Genomic DNA, 16,002 nt, shown 5'->3' on the forward strand with positions numbered 1-16,002 from the left:
GAGGAACTGCATATTATGGAAACCTAGGACCGAAACTGAAATCCCCAAAGCCCGAAATTTTATGAAGAAAATGAATTTTGTTTTCAAAATTTTACAAAATTTCCGAAATTTCGAATTAAAAAAGGTAATTCAGTTTTTTTTTTCCCCAAATTTCGGCCGAAATTGCATAGTAAAATTGGTGGGCCTTCTTCAAAAGCCCATTAATAAACGACAGGGACCATAGTAGTCCGGCAAAAAAAGAGTCCAAGGTCCGATGGACTCATCAACTGGAAGCAGATTGACTAGAATTAGACAAATCCCACGTTTTTGCTGGACTAAATCAATTTGTTTGACTCTGCATTTAGTTTCTCTTTTCAAAATACTCTGAGAAATCAAATCTTAGGGTTTGTTTTGTGGAAATTTTGTGTACGATTTTAGGGTTTTGTTTCTGAAGTGAGAAAAATGGGACAAACTCAATCCAAAGACGAGCTGCTTTATCAGCAGGTCAGTTATGGAAACATAGAAGGAATCAAAGTTCTTCGTGGTGAAGGTGCAGGCCTTGAGGTATATGACATTGCATTTGGTTTTAAGCCTTTGTTCTAGCTTGATTTAGAGGATTTTCACATTCGTTCCGATTGTTTAGAGATTAGACCTATGTATTGTTCAACTGTAGCATGAATTAGTTATAAATTATGTTGTGGCACGCTATATTTTGTAAATTGCAAAGAGCGGGGGGAGATTACTTTAGCAAAACTCTGATATCTATGTATGTTATTAGTGGAGGAAGTTACATGACATGATAAATTTTGTGCAGTGGATTGACAAAGAAGGAAAAACTCCTCTGATTGTAGCTTGCATGATGCCTAATGGTTTTCTTATTGCTAAAACTCTAATCGAATTGGGTGCCAATGTGAATGCTTACCGCCCAGGTATGACTATTATCGTTTTAATTCATTCTAATTCTATTATATTTACCTCTTTTTTCTTCTCCTAATCATTTCAATTTCTGATATGATTTCTTTTGGTGGATTGGGTGATTCAATTACCAAAGTTATGTTTTTAGTTTGATTAATCTAATGATTGTTACGTATTGAGTATGTGCTTGGTTCGTGTTTCTTGTTTTCATGCCCAGTTCATTCTCTGCTATACCTGTAATATACCAAGACAAAACGTGAAATAAAAAAAGGGCGGCCCAGTGCACGAGGCTCCCGCCATTGCGGGGTTTGGGGAGGCCTAGATGTACGCAGCCTTACCCCTGCTTTGCAGAGAGGTTGTTTCCATGACTCGAACCCGTGACCACCAGGTCACAATGGAGCAACCTTACCGTTGTACCAAGACAAACCATGAAATAAGATGGAAAAAGCCCAGGATTATATTTGTACCTGAAAAATTGAACACTCTGCCACTGGGAACTATTAGACTGAAATTTCCAAGCTTTATCCCAAGGATTCCTCAAAACTGAAATTATGGGGATCTTGAATATGAACTGATATGTTTACTGCTTTGCTTTTCTCCCATCCTTTTTTTTCATATGTTAGTCAGGTAGTGTAAGTGCTACAGAATTGGCAAAAATAATTTTTGGAAGCTTATTGTGAAATATGGATCTTAGTTAACCTCAATTCATTGTCCTCTTGTACTATTGTTGACCACTTGGAAGCATATAGACCTCATTCTTCATTGTATTGAACTGAAAATTTCCTGAGAGGGAAGTGATATTTCCATCCTCTTCTGGACCATCTCCACCCCCAACTTCTCCCCACCTCCATTTTGTCCTTTTTTATATAAAGACACACTGGTACGGTATTGGTTGCCCCAGCCAGTGAATTGAGTTCTTTATTTAATACATATCTTAGCAAAAAACGAAGGGAAAGTATTTGGCTAGCTTCCTTTTTCCTCTCTCCCAACCACAACACAGTAAAAACTCCAGCCACTGAGGTATGGGAAAATCTTCATATATTTCTTGTTTTCTTGCAAATAGAAAGGCCACAACCTAATGGAAATTTCGCTGGAGAAAGTAGATGTTGAGGGGAAAATTGAATAGTTAGGAGAGTTACTAAAACAGTGTAGGAAACCTCAATGGGTGCTCTGGCAACCAATGATGTCTTGATCCAGCACTAGGGAGGGAGATTTTGGTTATCGTTGCCTCACACCATTGGTTCTCCTCTTTCCACTTTCTGCAGGCAAGAGAAAAAGGGCCAAGAAGCCAAACCCATCATTGCTCACCACAGGCAGAGCTTTCTGACCTGACCTTCACCTACTTTTCACAAGCGAATAATGGGGTTTGTTTTTGTCCGTAGTCCATCAACTGACACACATATGGTGTGTCATATTCGCTGCTTGCCATTGCTACGTTACGTTATCGTCGCTGGTAATCAACAATGTCGCTGCGTCATCTCCATCCGTCATCTAATTTCTAATGCACCCTTTATCGTTCCATCCGTACCAAACCCACCCACACTCTCAACTCCCAGCCTTACGCTGTCACACACAACCAACCCCCCCCCCCCCCCCCCCCCACACACTCCCCACCCCCCCCCCCCCCCCCCCCACGATGCCCCCAACTCCCAGCCACAGTTCCAACTCCTAGCCTTCGCTGCCCACACACACCCCCAACTCCTTGCCTTCTAATGTCCCTCCCAAAATCCCAGCTCCCAATCGTTTGCTGTATCGCCTTTCCCCATATCGCCCCAAGGGCGATTCTTTAAAACACTTTGATTTGACCTATAAAAGAATTAAATAAAGGTTTGCTTACCTGCTTTGAATGTAATGGGGCAAAAAGGCACCCGCTAAGAGGGTAAAGGGGTGGAAAGGCAACAAAAGTGAAAGGAAATATCAGCCCCATGTGGAAATATCATGTAAGACACCTTTTTTATTTAGATCAATTGAAACTTGAAAGTAAGATCGGGACTCAGGAGTACTTGTAAATGATCAAACCATGGCTCTCATACCTCTTTATGTACTGTAGGGTCTCATGCAGGAACTCCTTTACATCATGCTGCAAAAAGAGGCCTGGAGCAAACTGTTACATTACTTCTTTCTCACGGAGGTACATTTTGTTGACTTCATATGGTTTGAGCAATGTGCTAAGGTGTTTGGATTATAAGGTTTTTGCGGGAGCTAGGGCATTTTCGTTATTCTTCAGTTTGTAATAATGATATTAATTGGTGCCATTAAAAAAATAATGATATTAATAGGTGATTGGATGTTAAAACATTGCAGCAAATGCTTTGGCTCTGAATGATGATTGTCATACTGCTCTCTATATGGCTAGAGCAAAGGGACATACCAAAGTTGTCAGTGCCATCGAGGTATGCCACGTATCCATAAGTTCTACACAAATTCTCTGGTTCTAATTTTAATAGGTTATCTGTGCGTGCATGCATTTTGCTTATGATTTCTTCAGCTAAAGACATTTTTTGATCAACTTGTACTCAGAGCAGCATCTTCCTTTTCTCTGGTTGGCTGCGGGAGCTGAATGGGTTGGGCTTTCTGGAAACATTAGCTCCTAAATTGGTATCACGGAAAATGTGGGTGTACTATTGAGATCTATTGACTTTTGTTGACATTTGGGATCTTTTTTGCTACTGCATTCTTCTCTTTATTTATGTAAAGTTTTTATCGTGAGCAGTGTATATAAAAGGGCTGAATTTTCTTACAGAGTGGAAGTTTGTTTTCTGTGCTATTTTGATCTTGCATTGTTGCTATCTTGCTATTAAGCAGTTCTGAGAGTTGACTTCGTATTTATGCTGACTCGAATGGCATTATTTACAGTTGGGCTGTGGTCATACCCTGCGCCTCTCGTAACCGTCATGAGCTTCCCAAATTTGAGCTTGCTATATATCCTGGAGGACCTGTACAGCAGGTATAACGGAGCCCAAACTCTTCATATTAGCAAAAAGATTGGATTATCTAGTTGTTATTGATAATGATTTTCCTTAGCTATTTTCCTCCATTGCAGTTAGTTTATACAATCTATTACTATTCTAGTGTTTAGCTCATATTTAAATTAAATGTCATTGGAAACACTTATCTCACTCTTTCGGTCTGTAGGAGTTTGCAATAATAGTCTTTCTTTTTCTACTTCAAAATTATCCATTTCTATGTTCTTCCTATATACTTGCCTACGTATTAGCAAGAGATTCGCTAGGGAGGGATTAGTTATGAAGCACGGGTACGGGTACGACACGACATGGGTACGTGATTTAAAAAAAAAACGGGTGTGGGTACGTTCGGGTACGCCGAATATAATAATATATTTTAATATTTTATTATATATTTATAAAAAATAAAAAATAAAATTGTAGAGCAATCAAATAACAATAACATCACCAAAATGGAAAATTCTAATATTACTTTTCATTTCATAAGTGATTAGGTTTCATATTTCATAACATGAGGCATCAATACATCATTCATTAGAAAAAAAGTCGGTCGCCAGTGTGTTGACCAGTGCCTGACAAGGTGAATTATTTTTAGAGACCAAATTATGAGATTTTTTATACCGGGCTTTTGGGATTTAATAATGTTTGGACATGATAGATTTTATGAATTTTTAAAATTTGAAAAATACCCCACCGTTTGGAAGTTAAGAAAGTTAAATTTTGACCCGACCCTTTTTCTTCGGATTTTGTATTAAAACAGAAGAGTTGACTTTTTTTCCTTTTAGATTTGGGTCTTAAACTATTTTTAATAAATCCAAATAGGGGGTATTCCGTTATTTACATGTAAATGTTAAGTAAATGGACATTTACTTAAATTGTTTACATGTAAATAATAAGTACATGAGAGGAGAGAGAAGAAGCACATGAAGGATTTACACCAGATAAGAGAAGCAGGAGGTGTCGGGTACGCGTGGGTGTGCACCCTAAACGCACCCGACACGCACCCAGCAACCAAAATTGGGTTTTTTTTTTTAAACATTGGAGTACGTACCCGGGGCGTACCTGAATGTACCCACACCCCATACGTGTCGGGTACGGGTACGGGAGCCTCAGGAGAGTACCCGTGCTTCCTAAGGGATTAGCGAGAGATTCTTTGGATAGAGTGATCATGGAGGGTGACTCCCTCCATGATAACTTCTATTTAACAAAATCTTCTTACCATTTAAAAAAAAGGTGCCTACCTCTTATAGTTCACATCAGCTAAAGTCCAATTCATATTGGCGTACAGTGTGTGGTTGAAGGTCTAGTTGTCATCTATGTCACAAATATCTCTGATAATTTCAAAATATTGCGTTTTTATCGCGACTCTTTGATAAACGACAAAACCCTGAAATAATCCCAAGATTTTAAACATATAGTGATATTTTCATTTTTATCATAAAATATCGTGATAATATCATGATAGTATCCTGATATTTTTACGATATTTTTATTTTATATTTTCTTAAATTTATATATTTATATACTTTTTAAATAATTTTATTTTTATCGATTTTTCCTGATATAAACCCGAAAAAAAATCCCGATATTTTCCCTGGCCAAGAGAGTCCTTAGAACGATATTTGTGACATAGGTTGTCATTGGGGGCAGACATTAGTTGCTCAGTTCATGCTTTGAATAGACAGATACATAGCTCAGTTCATGCTTTGATGAGACAGATACATGAGCTTATTCAGGATGTGTTTGGATCATAGATTCTCATATGATTTTTTACGGAAATGATAAATGCGCCCCTTTTTCACTTGGGACACCCTGCTGCATTGTATGTGGCAATCAGTTCACTTCATTTCTTCAAATGTGAAGTACACAGCCCTTTTGCAGTCATAGATACACTCTAGCTGTGCAATATACGTGGCAATCAGGTCACTTATTTCCGGCAAATGTGAAGTACATCAGCCCCATTACAGTCATAGATACACTCTAGCTGGGTGTCCCCAAGTGATTAAAAGGGCGCATTTATCATTTCCCATTTTTTATAATCGTACCTGTATTAATTACAGCCGACCCCAACTAGTTTTGGGACAAGGCTTAGTTGAGTTGAATTGAGTTGAGTATCTGTATTAATTACAAAAAGTTCTGTAGATAGAATAGAATTTTTTTTTTTTTTTTTGATAAAGTTCTATAGATTTAATAGATGCTGTCATCCTATGATATCAGCGAACATCCCAATATCTGGATCTTTCAGCCTCACCCCCATAACTAGGGATTTAGAGAAGTTTACCCTCTGACCCAACATTGCCTTGAAACACCATAGAACAACCTTCAGGACTACTGAACAGAAGGTTGTTCATCTGCACATTGTAGGTATGATATTTCAACCTATGGTTGACCAATTTTTGAAACTTTCGATTAGACCTCTTGATTTGGCCTTGTCGATCATCTGACTCAGACCCTCCAATGGAATCATAAAGAGGAATGAGGATAAAGGATCTCCCTTACAAAGGCTTTGCCTTTTGGAGTCCCATTAATCATTCAAACACCATATAGAGTACAGACGACATGCGCTACAACATCCAACCTCTTCATATTCCTCCAATGCCCATCCTTCTCAAAATGTAGTTTATGCAATTCCATTCTACTGACGTATGCTTTTTCCATGTCAACCTTACAGAGGACTCCGGATTTGCCCACTATATGATAGTAATTAATGCATTCATTTTCTAGTAGGGCGCCATCAAGGATCTGTATACCTTTAATGAATACACTTTTGGACATTATAAATGATCTTTCAATACACTCCTTAACATGTTTGAGAGGACTTTAGCGAAGATTTTGTAGACAATCCCTACTAGGTTGATGTGTCGAACCAACTTTCAACTATAATTAATTTTTTTTTCTCTGGAGATGCACTTGATTTTCTTTGCAAGGTCAGAATATCAATCCCTTTGTGTCAACTGGCTTATGTGCAGAAAGAAAAAAATGAGAATTTTTTCTTTCTTTGTATTTTAGTTGTTAAGAATTTAAGATGGTTCATTATGAAGGAAGAAAAATTTTCATAAAAAAAAGAAAGAAAAGAAATTATAAAGGAAGAAAATACCATTAAAAAAAATTATAATGGGGGAAAATATAAACGACCGGCAAAGACAAATTTTATTTTGGGAAGAAAAAATGATATAAGAAGGTGGTGGCAATTTTTGGACATTATAAATGATCTGTATACCTTTAATGAATACACTTTTGGACATTTTCCAGTAGGGCGCCGTCAAGGATCTGTATACCTTTAATGAATACACTTTTGGACATTATAAATGATCTTTCAATACACTCCTTAGCATGTTTGAGAGGACTTTAGCGAAGATTTTGTAGACACTCCCTACTAGGTTGATGTGTCGAACCAACTTTCAACTATAATTAGTTTTTTTTTTCTCCGGAGATGCACTTGATTTTCTTTGCAAGGTCAGAATATCAATCCCTTTGTGTCAACTGGCTTTTGTGCAGAAAGAAAAAAATGAGAATTTTTTCTTTCTTTGTATTTTAGTTGTTAAGAACTTAAGATGGTTCATTATAAAGGAAGAAAAATTCTCAAAAAAAGAAAAAGAAAAGAAAAGACAATTTCAAAAAAAATTATAACGGAAGAAAATACCATTAAAAAAAATTATAAAGGGGGAAAATATAAAAGACTGGCAAAGACAAATGCTATTTTGAGAAGAAAAAATGATATAAGAAGGTGGTGGCAATTTTTGAAATTTAAGAATAAATTTTGAGTGGAAATTGTATTACAACTGAACTCAACAAAGCCTTTGTCCCAAACTAGTTGTGGTCGGCTAAATGAATCCTTTAGAAAAATTTCATAAAGAAGATGAAAGGAATCTACCCGGCTCTAATCATGGCTGTAGTTGGGTTCTTCTACGTGGATCATTTTCTTCCATTCTATCCTATCCAAGGTCATGTTCTCTGTTATGTTCCTAGCTATCAAGTCTTTCCTCACTGTTTCTACCCAAGTTGTTTTTGGTCTGCCCTACCTCTTTTTACTCCATCAATTTGGCACGAGTCGCCTCTTCTCACCGGAGCATCCAAAGGCCTACGTTGGATATGTCCAAACCATCTTAAGCAGTGCTCTCTCATCTTCTCCTCAATTGGTGCCACCCCCACCTTTTTACGGATGTTTTCATTTTTAGTTCTATCTAACCTTGAGTGGAAATTGTATGTGTCAAAAAAATAGGTTTCCTTTTAAATTTTATGTACCTGGGCACAAACTTTGGGCAAACTGAGCAGACATTGAGAATTAACTAAAGACCAGACTGGGAAGAATTTGAGCTCCAACTGAGCCATGATTAATGACCCAAATTTGCTTGAATTCTTACAAAATCAATTTAAACCGTGTCTTTGTTGCCTAAGTTTGCAGCGGCTTACACCAATTCTGCTAGCTGTGTTTTGTAACTTTAATGGCCATATCCTGCATTAGTTTTCTTCAAATTTTGCTTCAACAAGGATTGGATATTTCCTTATCTAAAACAATATCATAAACTGTGTAATTTGTTTTTTTGAAATGGACAAACTCTGTAATTTGTTGAGAAAGAGCTTTTGATGAAGGACAGGTTCTGCCTAGTGCAGTTATTCAACTTTGGAAGGTTAAAATTGAGGAATTAGATTTAAATCATCCAGTTCCAGCCGTGGCTATTTCTGACAAAGCAACCGGTAAGTTCTCTTATTTAAGAATATTACCTTTAGTAATTTATTCTGGTCATGTAATGGGGGAGCTTTTGAAATATTGCTTTATGACCATGTTTAACTGCTGAATATTGGTATAAAACATGTGACAGAAAATGGTCTCTCTCCTTTTCCAAACCAACCACTTATAAGATTATAAATGAGCCACCTTGTTTGTCTTATCCAATTTTTATATATTCAAAGATATCTTCTTAGTTAATAACGTAGATCATCTCCTCGACATAATGTGCCAACGCTTCTTAAACATAACATGCCATTATTATGTCATTTCTGTAAGGCTTCTTTGCAGAACTTATATGGTAAATTTTAAACCCGTGATAGAAGTCTGCTCTCTACACTGTAGATGATAACTATAGTACTAAATCAATGGTTTTTTTTGAAATCAAGTACTAAATCAATGGTTGCTGATTATTTTTTTTGCCAGCGCTCTTTTAATGCACTAAATAAGCTACAATAGGTGGGGAACTTTTTGCAATTTGTAATAGCTTTTGACAGCTGGTTAAATAATAAAAGATAGGTGAGTTTGGCCCATTATCAAAACAGGGTAGTGCCAATATCAGTAGCCTATTAGAAGTTTAGAACTACTAGTGTGATGCTGCAAAAATAATATAGTTTTCAACTATTGGTCCATTTTCATGTTTCTATCTAAAATTTATTGTTTAACACTATGAATGCAAATTTTTATATGCTCAGTTATACTTAATTTTTTTAAATCTTTGTCTCATATTCAGGAACACGATTTAAGTTCTTATCTGGGAATGAGGGTGACAAGTGGCAAATCCAGTGGTTTTATAATGCCTGTAGAGGTTTGCAACAGGTACTGTTGTGATCAATAGTTCTCAGATGATAAATTTGCTCTACTTTTATAGATACTACAAATGCTTCATTATATGATCTTTTGTTTTGATCAGTAATGAAGAATTGTATTGAAGCAAAGAAAAAATACGTTTATTCATAAAGAATACAAAATGGCTGGTAAACCTCATTCTAAGAAATGAAGATTAACGTTTTTGGAAACCGGATGGGAGATGGGAGATGTTCGGAGGATTGACAGTGCTCCTTTGCTGTTACCAAAATTTCAGATGGCAAAATAGTTGTAGAATATGTAATCAAGATAAAAGGAAATCGGCCTGGCTGTCTAGGGGAGGAGCTGCGCCTGAAGGGAGATCGAAATCAGAGGTAGGTTCTGCCCATGGAAACTGGTTCTGCTTTCCTTGTAGGTACCTTAATTTCAAATGGAGGGATAATTGCCGCTGGTGTCGCCGGCTTAGGACCTCTTCCTCCTGGGCACCCCATGCTCGTCCCTTACCTCGATTGGAAGGGGATCTTGGTGAGACCAATTGCTGGCCTGATTCTGATACAATCACCTCACAAGAGACTGGAGGTAACCCGACTTTAACCATTTCGGGTAGGGAAGTACAAATCCGAATGGATTCTCTTAAATCCTGTTTGATAGGGAAAAAGAAAACCACAAAGGATCTTTAGAGGACCTCTGGCATTGGGCACAAAAGCTTTGGGACATTCCATCCTTACAGTGCCCCTGTACCTTGGCAGAGGATGAATTCTTATTTTTATTCGAATCAGAGCTGCAGGCCTTGCCGGTCCTCTCCAAAGGCCTGGAAGCTCTGGGAAATCATTTGAGCTCCTTCTCACCATGGAATAAGGAAGTTATTCATGGAGAGGAACCTTTGTGGGTTAATTTTTATGGTATCCAATTACATATTTGGGTTGAATCTATTGTGGAGGCTATAGGGAATCTTTTTGGTTAGGTCCTGGAAATAAAGATGGAAGGTAGTCACCAACATTGTATGAGCTTTGTTTCGGCCAAAATTTTGGTCCCCTGGCTTTCGTGGTCATCTGTTAAAATTCGGGTTCTTGACCATGTCTATTCCATTGGGATTGGAATTCCGGAAAAATCAGATGGCTATTCTTTGACTAAATCCTCATTGGGCTTTGCAGGCTTGGATTTTCCGTCGTTGCCGCCGACAGAAGGTCAACCGAGAATGCCTTCCGGCGAGCTTTTGCCCCCTAATCTGAATTCAAATTTTGAATCGTCCTAGGCGCGCTGCCCAAGGTCGGATCTGACAAAGATCCTGGGCTCGCCTTACCTGAAAGTGAGATCCGTTCCTGCCTTTCCTTAGTAGGATCTGGGTTAATTGACCTTCCTACCCTTGGGCGGAAAGTATCGTGGTTGGACCTATCTTCCAAGTTAAACAAAAAAAGGTGCCTACCAAGTTAAAGCAAGGAATTTTGCCTCTGGCTAGACCATCCCTGGTTCAAACCTCAAGGCGAAGGTGGCAAGATCAAAATCTTGTTCAATCTATTTGAAGAAGCCCGTGGGTGCTATAAGTGGGCTCAGCAACAATCGGTTCCCAAAGCCTATCAAATTAGCTCCACCTCTTCCCAGAGTGGGATTCACTCTCGGTTAATTCATCATTAAGCCTCTGTCTCTTGTAGATTCTCGCGGTTTTGTTCGGGGGGCCCACCCTTTAGTATGTTCTAGATGGTGCAAGGCCTTTAGGTGCATTCGTGGAGTACAAGCTTCGTTAAAGTTATTTCTTTTTGGTAATTGGAAATGAGCTGTAAATTTCCCTTGGCACTTTAACCTAACCGTCGTGTCTTCCTGTCCTGTGGACACTTCTCTCTTCCCCTAGTAGTTTGTTGTTATTATAAAGGGGGGGGGGGCGGGTTTTGGAACATCTTGGGTCTGGCCTTCTAGGGCATCTGGGGTATAGAGCTTGAAGAACAATACGATTAGTAAAACAAAGTATTTGGACTAGATTTGTGGGCAATTTTACCTTCAACCAACAGGTATGGATAGCAAAACTTCTTCGTCCTCTGGAGGCAGGAATAGGAGGTCTCTTATGGAGATTATGGTACTAGAAAACATTCTCATGAGAATGAGGATGATGAGCTACGATGAAGAGAAGGCCTATATCACTGATCTGACCCACAAAGAGTTGTCGGGGGATCTTCTCCAAAAACAGTGGGAATTATTTAACCTTGAGGCTGCAGATCGACCTTTCACCATGTTTAGGCTTTGTATGACAGATTCCGTCAAGGATACCCATTCGTTGGTGTGCGATCATCCTTTCTTCCAACTGATGCTAAGAGATGAAAGGTCTGTGAGGAGATTGAACTGGGCCAACAAGATTGTAGGCATCCGTTTGGTGGAGGAGAGGATTGCCAGCAGAACAAACCCTGTTTTCTTGAATCGGCTGCTAGCTCACCTCCTCATTGACATGCCGGATTTCTCAATCAAGCATATCATGGAGGAGTTGGAGAAGTGCTCGGCATAGGAGAGCTGGTTGTAGATCTAAAAGGGTATCCTGAAGGGACTAATGAAGATGGAGGAAGAATTGTGTGGAATCCTGTAAAGTAATTGTGCATGCTAATGGAAAGTCGAAGGAAGGAAAAGATGCATGACTGTTTTTGCTTATTTTAAGACTTCTCTCTGGTTGGGTATGCCCATCCTAGTCCCCATTGATATTTTGTAACGTAGGGGGATTACTCGTCCCTAATGCTTATCTAATCTCAATGAAATGCCACTTTTCAAAAAAAGAAAAAAGAAAAAGAAAAAGAAAAAGAAAAAGATACAGAAATCACATGGGGTACAGAGTTTGCCCAACACACATAGATTATGCGCGCGCGTGTGTGTAAAATTTTATATATATATATATATATATATATATATATATATATATATATATATATATAAAATTTTACACACACACACACACATATGACCGTATATGTGCAAATGAAACAGCCTCTCTGCAAAGTAGGGTTAAGGCTGTGTACATCAAGCCCTCGCCTGACCCCGCAATGGCGGGAGCCTCGTGCATTGGGTCGCCCTTGTATGTGACAGTATATGTGCAAAGGAACTTCATTTAAACTTATAACATGTGTCACTCAATGGTATCCAGAATTCTGTATGCAACAATATGTCGTGTGTACGGGCAAATGGCTTTGAACCTTTTTATTCAGCTTTCATTTTGATGTCAACTCCAACAGCCAAAAATTATATCTGTCGGGTCTCGAGACTGAAAACAGATTTGGTTGACTTTTATGCTTTTACCTATCTTCCTTTTTGTTTGAAAGATTACTGTTTTATTTATAGCTGTAACCAGAATACAACCATGAGGACAAGGCGTCCCAGTGTATGACATATACAGCTAATGCCCCAAAAAACTACATACAGAAAATAATTTCTGAAAGTCAGTAGCCATCATTTGTGTATTTACAGCAGAAATATATTTTTCTTTCCAATCCAGTGGCCACACCAATCTCTTTCCTCATTGCTAATGTAATGAGGCAGCCTGTGCTTTAGCTCATACCCTAAGTCACGCTGAAGGCACAATAGGGCGCAATTCAACTGATGCTCCCATCTCAATGCCAGGAACCGGCGGTATGATCTGCATTTCCTCTCTGTCCGTTCCATCTTTGGCTAGTTTGTCCACATCTTCATTGGCTGATCGTTGCCTATGCTGAAACGTAGGCTCAATCAGCTTGATAAGGTCCCTTATTTCTTCGATGATGTTTGCTAGCTGCCATGGACCGATCGCTTTGTTGCTGTTCCAAGCTATGAAGTTTGACGAATCACCTCCAATAATCAAAGGCCCCGAACCATGTTTCAGATAACATCTCAAGCCCATAGTAATTCTCTTGTTCTCGCTTTGTTAGAGTCACAAGCCCTTATGGTTCTGAGTATGATAGAATTGCATGCCCACTAGAGTTCCGGAATAGGCCGAATGCCCACTCGTCCCGGATTTCCTTCTGAGCTACCCATCAGAGTTCAATTTATATTCCATCCGGCAGGAGGTGGTGACCACCATCACTTTGTTTTTTTTTTTTTACTTTTTTCGAACACAATCACCTTTCAATTTCGTAAATCTCACTAACACTATAGTCTATAGAGTGTCACGACTTTTTCACTTATACACTAGTGGATAAGATCAGCCTCGATATTTAAAGCAATATTGCCCTAACTTCGCCTTTTATCCTTGAATATGTGGTTCTTCCTTTACTTCCATAGATGCCAAATGGTACCAGCCACCACATCGCCTGACCCACCTCTCCAAAAGGTCCCCTACTCCACTCCAAAAGAATGTCATTTTGAAGCTTTGGAAAGACAATGAGAGCACAAAGCTTTTGATGATGCACATCCAAAGACCATAGGAGAAAGGGCAATGCACCAATAAATTCTCCGCAGATTATTTACCGAGCTTGCAAAGAATATACCAACTTGATAAGCAGCTTTTCCTTCTCTCGAAACGATTACACATGTTGATTCTTTTATTTACCTATACTCCTGGCGATTTGAAAAAGAACGACTTTATTCGACTGATTACACACACTCCTTTGGGGTATTTCATCTACCAATTTTGATCATATCATTCATGCACTGAATGGAAATTAACATACCTTTATATTTTTCATCCATGTGTGTTGTGATTGGGGATATTTATCTGCTGGGCCACCAATCTGTGATCCCGGTTTAGGCCCAACACATGTCTCACGTATCGGTGGAGGGACTGAAAAAGTAAATATCAGTATTTAGACTTGCATGCAGACTGTGACACAACAATTATGATTTATTGAGGGATTGTATCTTGTCTGCAGGTAAACTGTCCCAATGTAGCAATTCCTGCAACTACACCACCATCTGCTCCTGAGGATCTAGAGTTAGCCATGGCCATCAGTGCCTCTCTTCAGTCGGCTGTGGATGATCGACCACCAGTTTTTCCTGCCACCCACCTGGGCACTGAAATAAACAACACAAATGGTTGGGGAAACTCTGCAGACATTGCTAGTCACAATGGTTGGGTCCCACCAGAAGGAACTGTACCTCCTTCAGAATTGGGTAGCGGTGGATGCGACAACTCTTCTAGTAGTTCACATAATGGCTGGGATGTGCCATCTGGGCCAAGTGGTAATCCAACTCAGCTTGACCGTAGCCGAAATACCACACCAGTTGTCGCATTATCGACACAAAGCATCCCTCCTACAACTACTGCAATTCCTTCAGCTCCGGCAGTTCCTGAGGAGATCCCAGATGACAGCCCTATCCACTATCCCTTGATCGATTCCAGCCCCATTGATTTATCCATGCCAACGGTGGAGATCAAACCAGCAACAAGTGAACTGAAGGAAGAAAATGGTGCTTCTGACTTGTGTGTGATTTGTTTGGATGCCTTGAAAGAGGGGGCATGTGTTCCCTGTGGTCACGTGGTTGGTTGCATGTTGTGTTTGAATGACGTTAAAGCCAAAGATTGGGGTTGCCCTGTTTGCCGTGCTAAGATCAATCAGGTTATAAGGCTCTACACTGTTTGAGTCTCAATGCTGAAGACATGGATTGGGGTTCAGAAATTTATATAATTTTCAGTGGTGCAAGTAAGTCTTTGTATATGATGTGTATTGTGGTAGTGGCGCTCTGTTTATAATTCTTTACATGCTATGAAGTGCACAAATGTACAAACTACCTCTGAGCCTTCTAGTATCATCAAAAGCAGGAATGTTGCAGGTTCAAATTCTTGCTTGACGGTTTTAGGTTTTTGGCGCATCCTGTTATTATTCACATATGTAGACTTTTGTCTGTTGGCTTCCTATGAAGGTGAAGGGCCTTGATATGAACTTTTCTTTATTCTCAGTGACGAGAAGCTTTACCTGATGACCAAACAGATACATGTATGCTGTGACGCCAAATGGTTTCTGTTTCAGATCTGTGTAGAGTTTTGGAGTCGACTGTTTTGATGTATATGTGATTCATGATGTTCTCCACCCAATATATAGGGAAATAATTCATATGTAAAGTAATAGTCATTGTTGTCTTAGCTCGTTATTATTATTAGATATATGTTCAGGATTCGGTGGAAGAAAATGTGGAGGTATTAGACAAGGAGAAGCAGGCATTCCTGGAAGAATTTGACGAGATGTAAAAAATGGGTAAGACGCTGGGCATTGGCTTTGAGGAAAACATGGAGAAAACGAAGGAGATGCTTCTGGACATAGAGAAGCGAGATGCGGTAGAAAAGGGGAAGACACCAGGTAGGGACAGCAAGTAGCTTAAGGCTCTAAATAAGTGGGGTTCTTATTTTTTCCGGTGTAAATGGTTTTTGGTGGTATTCTGTGGGTTGTTTTGGAGGTTTTAGTTTTTTGGAAGGATTAAGAAGGTTGTTTTTGGATTGGACGTTGGTGGAAGATGAGAGGAGGAAAGTTGTTAATTGTCTGGTTACACTGAACCTGTTACCCTAATTGAGGAATTGGACGATAATGAGTTTATCTGTGGGTGCTTGAGGGACTTACTCGAGGAATTATCCTTTGTCAATCTCTATTTTGCAAGGGTGAATGGGTATCTGAAATGTTTTACGAATGATTGGGTTAAGATATAGTAGGTTTTTATATGTCAACT

The 16,002-nt window shown here is 39.1% G+C and overlaps 1 protein-coding gene across 1 annotated transcript; it reads left to right on the forward strand.

Moving 5' to 3' along the window:
• Positions 1-237: 237 nt before the first annotated feature.
• LOC143891440 (putative E3 ubiquitin-protein ligase XBOS34) lies at positions 238-15,032 on the forward strand. The gene is made up of 9 exons (XM_077396010.1): positions 238-543; positions 794-908; positions 2,945-3,025; positions 3,199-3,287; positions 3,415-3,506; positions 3,751-3,841; positions 8,459-8,558; positions 9,323-9,408; positions 14,214-15,032. Exons 1-9 carry the CDS (start codon positions 442-444, stop codon positions 14,922-14,924), a joined length of 1,467 nt encoding a protein of 488 aa, XP_077252125.1. The 5' UTR covers positions 238-441; the 3' UTR covers positions 14,925-15,032.
• Positions 15,033-16,002: the final 970 nt, after the last annotated feature.

The sequence above is a fragment of the Tasmannia lanceolata genome, unplaced genomic scaffold (genome assembly GCF_043159265.1).
Source record: "Tasmannia lanceolata isolate RefF3 unplaced genomic scaffold, GAP_Taslan_0.1 ptg000013l, whole genome shotgun sequence".
NCBI lineage: Eukaryota > Viridiplantae > Streptophyta > Magnoliopsida > Canellales > Winteraceae > Tasmannia > Tasmannia lanceolata.